We start from the raw sequence: 8,935 nt of genomic DNA, 5'->3' as shown, positions 1-8,935 counted from the left end.
GAAAATGAGTTCTTTGAGGGGGGTGGGGATTTAATCAACCAATTTAAAACTATTAACAAAATCAAGAAACCTCTAAAATCACCCATGCTGCCCAAAGATTCACCAGTTTTATGTGTGTAGAGTGGACTCCTGTGGTGGCAAGAAATGCAAATAGCATGGAATACAAGTGATTGTTGTGAAGATTCTAGAATAGCCCGTAAAGAACTTTATAATGCCTTGGTTGAGCATTTTTTGAGTGCTTGAGCCAACTGAAATCGGCCTATCTGAGCTGCAATCAGTTCACCACCAAGAGATTAGAATGGAGAAAGGGAGCCCTCTGCCACCTGCCAAAGAGTAAGCCTGCTATATCCTTCACACTAGCAACAGCTTTTCATACTTGCAACAAATATTCCTCAAGTTCTTTCACAGGTCTTAAATCACATCCCATTTTCTTGTAGAGGTGTTGTGCATTTGGCTAGAGTGTATCATGCAGCCACCCTATCAGAGCTATTATTGTGTGAGAGGTCATGTGCTGGTCTGTTGAAATATTCTTCCTCACTTTCAGCTTGGACAAGCGGTCTGATAAGGAAGAGGAGGAATATGATGATGATGACGGCTTTGTCGGGGAATCAGGGAAGGATCCAATTGAGAGTGAGGATGATGTTCTGTCCACAGGCATTGATGACTTTGGCGAGGAAGATGATGGGGTGTTGGATATAGAGATAGAGGGAGGCCTGCCAGGGAAGGCTAATAATGAGGTACTGTCTTCATGCTTACAGATATACTCTGATATACCTATAACCTGCTTAATGTATAGATACTGTAGATAGATACCTATAACCTCTTAATGTATAGATAGATAGATTACTTTATTCATTCCCAGAAGGAAATGATTGTGTTACAGCAGCAATTAATAATATAAACATATAACACACATATACATACATACAAGTTAAAAAAATAAATCCAAATAGGTTGTAAACTACATTGTCTCTCAGCATAAGATTTTTCTCTCACGGCAGAAAGGGGAGTTGTAAATAGTTATGGCAGTGGGCAGGAATGATTTATAACGCTCCTTGTTACAGCGAAGTTGGAGCAATCTCCAGCTGAAAACACTCTGTTGTTTGACCAGTACAGTGGATGTGAGGTGTTGTCCATAATGTTAAGGAGCTTTTGCAACATCCTTCTCTCAACAACTAACTCTAGGGGTTCAAGTGTACTTCCAATTACAGAGCCATCTCTTTTAATCAATGTATGTAATGTATTAGTAATCCAAAGACTAAATGTACTCTTGAATAAATATTCAGGCCTGACATTTGTTCAGATTTGACATGGTCCAAAGAATTTTTAAAAGTTATGGACTTCACTTGGTTTGGGTCAAGTGAATTTGGAAGTTCTAGATGACATATTATACTGTTCTTGGTTAAATGTTGAGATCTGACATTTGGATCTGGCTTTTTGATTAGAATGGCACTGCAGAGAAATGATATGTGATGTTGCCCTGCAGGTGGTGGCAGCCCTAGAGTCTGACGGAGAATTTTGTGAGTTGCTTACTTTTCTCACACTAGAGTTCTAATGGTGCCCCTCTAATCGAGCCCCTCTATTAGAAGAACACACACAGAAAACAATATACATTTTTGGTTAAACAACACAAATAGTAACCAAACCAACCTTGTCATGCACTCGTCATTATTTGGCGCATACAGTATGAGCCTGTTTAGATACTGCATGCTGAGTATGTGTCTCTTGTGTGTCTGATTTGGCTACAGTCAATCCTGTTGGTCGTAAACTGTCCATTTGGGATACCACCAAGTTAATCAGCAAGTGGAGGTGGTCTCACCTACGAGGCTACCATATAGGCCTCTACAGTCATGACGAAGCCCACAAAAACCTGATCAGCAGTCGAGAGGAAGACATCAAATCAAGTGTGAGATCTCCTGCGGTTTACCAGAGCTGTATCTATATTCCCACGGGTCCTTGAAATCCTTGAAAGTTTGTGAATCTGAAAAAAAAAATTCAAGGCTCTTAAAGGTGCCATGTGTAAGAATTGAGGTAAAAATATCCCAAAAAATGAGCTACACGCATCAAAAGAATGAGAAGAAATAAGGGTGATGATGTCATTAAAAAAATGACAAGGTATAGTGCTGCAGAGATATCAACCTGAATTAGCATGCTAAATTACTAGCCACAGCCCGACAGGTGTCATAATACCAGTTTCGGCCATGGGAGGCGGTATGCGGGCAACATAACCGCCAGCCAAACTGCAATATACGTGTCTCGGTTGTTACTCTAGGGTAGACCAACTCACTTTCTGGAGGTATACTGCCCCCATCTTTTATGGAATGTGGAGTATGAATTGATTTTTTGGCATTGTGTTGACATTACACATGGCACCTTTAAAAGTTTTTGAAAACAAACATAAATAAATGGAGGTCCTTGAATTTCTTTTTGAGGAAAAAAGTCCATACAATTCCGTCCACTTATTAACATGTTTCCATTATTTCGCCACCACTTCTGTCGATGTCCTATGCGTATGCCTGATTTACGTTGGTTAGAACTACACGGCCAGCGTGATTTCTGCATGTTTCCCGCGTGTAGTGTTGCCCAAATATTTAATTTAACATATTGATGAATAAATCAACAGGTTCATGGTAACAAGTTTAATTTGTTTAGAAAAAGTTTATTTCAGCTCAGTTTTATGCAAAATACAAACATGAAAAATAGAATAGGCCTACCATCTGTCATATGACCAAAAATAAAAGAAAACTGCGACAAGTGGTCTGTTGAGGTAACATGATTTAACTATGTCCATGCTTGAAATTTATCGACACATTAGGTCCTTGAATTTGAGGATATTGGGCCTGGAAAGTCCTTGAAAGGTCCTTGAATGTAATCTTAAGTTGTGGGAACCCTGTATATACAGCTCTGCGGTTTCCTGCTTTTTAGCTCCACCTAGTGGCCTCCTCGGCTCACTTGGTTGTATTTAATGATGAATAATCTATACTTTTTATTAATTTATTTTATTATTTTTTTTGTATTCTTCACAGATTCCTCTTCCTATTGTGAGCATAATGCAGAAAGAGGCTTTGCGTATTCTGGAGAAGATAGAACAGAGTAAAAGAGCATTTCAAATTATTCAGCAATTATAACAATCCTCTGTTGGTCTGCACTCACAAGACACACCCTTTCCAAAATATAACAGGGGCTGTATTACAGAAACTTCCTATCTTAAAGATGGAGTCAGCGATTATATGCAGTTTTAAGGTCAGAACATTTTTTTTCACATTCAGCAATCATCTACCTGACACTTAGGAAGCTTATGGGTCAATCAAATGTTAGGAGGTTTTTTTAGGATTTTGGTGACTTAACACATTTCTGTAATACACCTTTCCTATCTGAAGTTAGGATAAGAACACTGACTCCAGGAACTCTGGAATAACTTTTTTTTTCTTAAATCAGAGCCTAAACATAGTTACCATGGTTACCAGACCGATAAGATAGGATTTGCGAGTTAGGAAGTTTCTGTAATATGCAGATGACTAAAATAGTCTGTAATGCCTAAAATCATATTTGACAGATTATTACACATAGTTATGCTTGACATTATGAAACTGAACCATCTGCTTGTGCATATTACTTCTGTAGAGGTGATCTAGTTCTATGTTTGCAACGTTCAAGCATACAGGTCTGATCTGGGGGCCAACCACGAATTGACCAAAGACGTTCAGAACCGGATTAAGGTGGTCAGAGCCCAGCTGGCTGCTAAGTATGCCAGCGTCCCAACCTGCTCTACTGGCTGGCCAGGCTTTCTGCAGAACTGGTATCTGTGTCTGAAGCGGATCTGGTATCTGTGGCCATGGGCAAAGGCAGAGGAGGTCAAGGAGGAGAGGATGGGATGGGGGCAGTGGCTCAGGAGCCTACTGAGGAGAGCACCTGCAAGCACTGAGGAGGAGGAGAGTACACCTCCCCCTGCCGAAGCACAAGAGCAGACTCTCCAGACTGGATGGGGTCAGTGGCTGGGGAACCTTCTGAAGAGGTCATCGACTGCCACTGAGAGCAGGGAAGGAGAGGAGAGCAAGCTTCCACCAGCAGCCAAGGGAGAAGTGACGGAATCAGAAGACAGCGACATTCCTCCAACGGATGACCCAGAGAGGGAGGAGGGACAGCAGTCCTGGACTGGCTGGAGACAGAGGCTGGGAACTCTGAGAGGATGGAGGGTAACTGGAGGGGAGAAAGAGAACAAGCTGCCCCTTGAAAGCATCCAGTCTTAGCACTGCTGGCATATGACTTTTTTGTCACAAATAAACTCTGAGCCAGACAACCCTCAACGTCTCCCAGATTTCTTGCTTTGGCATCCATAGAGAATGCTGTCTGATTGTGGAACCACAGAAATATAAACAGAGCTTGGTAAATGTGCATAGGCTTATAGAATATCATGGAAAAGTTCATTTCTTCCCGTAATTTATTTCAAAACCTGAAACTTTCATATAATCTAGATTCAATACACATGAAGTGAAATAATTCAAGCCTTTTTTTTTTTGTTTAATCTTGATATTTCTAATCTTGATGATTACGGTTTACAGCTAGATAGATAGATAGATACTTTATTGATCCCCAGGGGAAATTCAAGGTCTCAGCAGCATACATACAACACAAACACATTCTTTAACAGCAGAAAGAGTAATTAAAGTATATAATATAAAAACACAACTAAGCAGTAAGGACAGTAGAAGATAAAGAATATTCTAAATATACTAAAATACAAATTATACTAACACTTAATACAACATATAAAAATATACTAAAATACAAATTACAAAAATACAAATTATACTAACACTTAATCTAAATCAATTCTAAAAACAGTATCCACATAGTGGTGATTAATAAATCAGAGGCGCTTGCAATGACTGAGGCAGGGACTGAGCCTGTGATTCTCTGTGCATAGTAAGGTATGGTAAGGTGCTCTAAGGTGCTCTGTGTGAATGAGTGTCATGGTGATAGTGGTTATGGTGATAGTGCAAATGAGTACGTCCAACAGTGCAACAATGCAGAAATAAAGTAAAGTAAAGTCTATATATCTATATATTTAACTATTTAAGAAAATGTATAAGTGTGGCCACAGTTAGGCTGTGGCATGGAGGGGGGGTTATGCATATGTGCTAATATAGCACGCAAACAGTGAGGCATAAAGACAGTGGTACAAGTGGCTAGTGGACAGACAGTACCAAACATGGAGGGGGTGAAGAGGCAGACAGACTATGCAGAGAAGTCTATCTCTCCTCTTCCCTTAAGTGAGGCATTGAACAGTTCAATGGCCCTGGGGACAAATGACTTTCTCAGTCTGTCAGTTGTGCAAGGCAGCGAGCGAAGTCTCCAGCTGATCAAGCTCTTCTGCTTAACAATAGTGTTGTGGAGTGGGTGACACTCATTGTCCAAGATGTTGATCAGTTTGTTCAGGGTCCTTTTGTCAGATAGTGAAGTGATGCACTCCAGTTCAGCTCCCACTACAGAGCCAGCTTTCCTTACCAGCCTGTCAATTCACCCCACATCCTTCTTCCTTGTGCTTCCTCCCCAGCATACTACTGCATAGAAGAGGACGCTGGCAACAACAGACTGGTAGAACATCCTGAGGAGCTTACTGCACACATTGAAGGACCGCAGCCTCCTCAGGAAGTACAGCCTGCTCTGCCCTTTCTTGTAGAGTGCATCAGTGTTGGCTGACCAGTCCAGTTTATTGTCCAGGTGGAGACCCAGATACTTGTAGGTGCTAACCACCTCCACATTGACCCCATCAATGTGGACTGGTAGCAGAGTGGGCTTAGACCTGCGGAAATCCACCACCATCTCCTTGGTCTTTGAAGTGTTAAGTTGAAGATGATTGAGTTTGCACCATTGCACAAAGTCCTCCACCAGGCTCCTGTACTCCTCCTCCTGCCCGTTCCTGATACACTCCACAATTGCAGTATCATCAGAAAACTTCTGCATGTGGCATGACTCGGTGTTGTAGCAGAAGTCAGATGTGTACAGGGTGAACAGGACTGGAGAGAGCACAGTTCCCTGTGGCGCTCCGGTGCTGCAGATCACAGTGTCAGAGAGACAGTTCTTCAGTCTGACGAACTGTGGTCGCTCAGTCAGGTAATCTGTAATCCAGGTTACCAGGTGAGCGTCCACACCCATCTGCAAGAGCTTGTCTCCCAATCTGAGGGGCTGGATGGTGTTAAAAGCACTTGAGAAATCAAAGAACATGATTCTCACAGTACTTTTCCCCTGTCCAGGTGGGAATGTGTCCTGTGTAGAAGATAAGTGATGGCATCGTCCACGCCCACTTTCTCCTGGTAAGCAAACTGTAACGGGTCTAGTGCATGGCGTACCTGGGGTCTGAGCATGCCTAAGACCAATCGCTCCATTGTCTTCATCACATGTGATGTAAGAGCGACAGGTCTGTAGTCAGTTTAATGTCTCATCCGAAGGACAGTGATGGGTATTTCTGGGTATTTCTGCTGAAACGTAATGACTGTGATGTGAGTTTAGTGAAGCCAATGGTGCTGACCTGCTGTGCTTTGCACAACAAAGCCACAGAGAACTTTATGATGGAGTGTGGGATGCAGAAGTAGCAGCAGAGCCCAAGCTGGCAGTGCCACCGAGTGTGGAAGAAGAGGGCAGGGATGTGCGAGAGGGCTTGATACGCTACGACAGATAAGATAAGATAGACAGATAAGTTCTGTTGTGAGAATTGACATTGCATTGTTTAATAAATATTTTGTAGGCCTACCCTCAACATTCAATTCACTGTTCAATAAATATTGTGTACCATCAATGTTCAATTCTTTGTTCAATAAATATTTTAGGACCACCATCAAGTCATTGTTCAATAAAAAGTGTGTAGCCTACAGTAGGTATTCATAATGACAGTACATGTGTCAAAAGTAAAAAAAAACAAAACACTTTATTGGTTTAGATCAGATCGGACCACACTTTGAGAAACACTCATCTAGAGCCATCTGTAGATGCCTTTCACGCTGCGTCCTGTTGAGCTCCTGCTGCTCCACATCAGACACCCGCATCTCCTTCAGAGCAGTCAGATGCTCTGGTTCCCACTGCCGTTTCCTCCTGACTTCAAAACAATGAAGTAAAAAAGGTGGTTGACTTTGTCAGAGACTTTCTAATGAGGAAACAGAATTCAAGAATCTCCCATAGAAATGTGTGGGGTTAGTTCATAATGCAAACATGGCAGTGGTCTACACATATGGCCACTGAGTGTAGGGACTTGCCTAAAAGGACTAAAGTTGATTTTGTTGCATAATCGGCCATTAACACATTGTCAACTGGTTAATGGATGTGCAACTGACACATTTGTGCCTGCATCATTAAGGGAAAACAAAATGTTTGTGGGGTTGGTTAGTGTCATTGTAGCCTGCTGTAGCCCCCTCTGAAGTGCAGCCTATGGTAGACTAGAAGATGCAAAGCATTTTGTCTCGTTATACTCACTTGGTGCTGATCCTGCTGTCAGTGTTGATGTTGTGGCTGGTAGTGGTGTTGAAGCTCTTGTTAGCGGTGTTGATGCTGGTGTGGGTGCCGTTACTGATGGGTCATTCCACGTCAATTCAACCAGAGCCCACGCACTTACTGTAGGTCTCAAGAAATTCTGAAAAAATTACCAGGTGTACCTGTTACACACTTGTAGTAGGTTGGGGTTCACTTGCACCCGAAAGGTATATTTTTTTTAACCTAGTTTTTTTGTAATCTTAAAGGGTGTCTAGAAAAGGAATTTTGATGTTCCCCACGCAAATTATTGTCCCATTTGTGTTTTTTTGTATCATCTTTTGTGTCCGTGCTTGATTTTCGGCTGTAAATAATGAAAACTTTAAATCTACATAGAATCTGAACAATACATCCTACAGACACAATCCACCCCAATTTCTCTTCGCCTTTCCATGAGGAATTGCTAGATATGAGGATAGTCATGATTTGATGATGTATGGTTGTATAAAAACTCAAATAAACACCAAAAAATGTTAAAAAAAAATCGGTGACATTTGATCACTGGAACTCCTCCCCTATTAGTCCGGTGGACAGCCCATAGAGCGCCATTGTGGACCCGGAAATGTTGAGTACACCAAAGTTTTATGATGGAAATATATAGTATGGGTTCCCAGCATGCAGAAACTACCGGATGCTAATTTGCATATGTTGGTCAATTTGTGTAATTGAGCTAATTAGCATAAATTAGCATAATAGCCTATATTGATCATATTATAAGAGCTGCTTGGCCAAAATGGACAATGTTAGTATGTTTTTAGGGGTTACTGGAGATGCTGAGTCCATATCTGACATCAGATTCAAAATCACTATTTAAACTTGGTTTGGTCACATTTTACTCTCATTAAGCTGATTTTGCTGTTACTGCCTTTTTTTTTAAGCCTTTCGGGAAACATTGGTATTGAGATGATCATTCAGTTCTCCCAGAATCCCCAGCGCAAAACATCGTGGGAATCACAGTCCAGCACGCTGGCGTTGCACAGCTCCCCCAACAAGCCACTGCCATCCTCGGCGCGGGCGTTCCCACATTCAGTCCAGCAATTAGTCTCTGGCACTGCCACACAGCAGGTGGGGTGCACACACCGCAAGAGCCCTACTCACCCTGGGGAACCAACCACCAGCGGCCCAATGTGGGGCGTGCTAGCAGTCACCTTGTCTGTCGCCTCTCGTCCCCAGCTCCCTTCAGAGAACGCCCTCAGGTCGCACTTTCCTCCAACACCTGGCGGGGCCTAGCCTCCACTGCCACAGACTCCCCGGCGCTGAGCACCGTAACTGGCACTGCACCTCCGATGCTCCACTCCGTCGTCTCGCCAGTCGGGGCAGCAGACTCCAGTTCCATCGCAGCCGGACCACGCTGCGCACAGCTACAGCTACCGACGTTGGCGTCCCTCCTCTGCTGCCTTGTCGCAGAGCT

At 42.6% G+C, this 8,935-nt stretch overlaps 1 protein-coding gene across 1 annotated transcript; it reads left to right on the top strand.

Annotated features, from left to right (window-relative positions):
* Positions 1 to 201: 201 nt before the first annotated feature.
* On the top strand, positions 202 to 4,302 carry LOC121712314. The gene is made up of 6 exons (XM_042096457.1): positions 202 to 333; positions 545 to 737; positions 1,487 to 1,520; positions 1,749 to 1,906; positions 3,027 to 3,093; positions 3,658 to 4,302. The coding sequence occupies exons 1-6, from the start codon at positions 299 to 301 to the stop codon at positions 4,248 to 4,250; spliced, it is 1,080 nt and encodes a 359-aa protein (XP_041952391.1). The 5' UTR covers positions 202 to 298; the 3' UTR covers positions 4,251 to 4,302.
* Positions 4,303 to 8,935: the final 4,633 nt, after the last annotated feature.

This window comes from Alosa sapidissima, chromosome 6 (assembly GCF_018492685.1).
Source record: "Alosa sapidissima isolate fAloSap1 chromosome 6, fAloSap1.pri, whole genome shotgun sequence".
Classification (NCBI taxonomy): domain Eukaryota; kingdom Metazoa; phylum Chordata; class Actinopteri; order Clupeiformes; family Clupeidae; genus Alosa; species Alosa sapidissima.
The sequence above is the reverse complement of the archived record's forward strand: the minus strand, read 5'-3'. Positions and strand labels throughout refer to the sequence as shown.

Coding starts and splice junctions, on each gene's coding strand:
- LOC121712314 (XM_042096457.1), top strand. CDS start 299: ATGGAGAAAGGGAGCCCTCTGCCACCTGCCAAAGA. Junction 738..1,486: donor CAGGGAAGGCTAATAATGAG/GTACTGTCTTCA, acceptor GTTGCCCTGCAG/GTGGTGGCAGCCCTAGAGTC. Junction 3,094..3,657: donor TCTGGAGAAGATAGAACAGA/GTAAAAGAGCAT, acceptor GCAACGTTCAAG/CATACAGGTCTGATCTGGGG.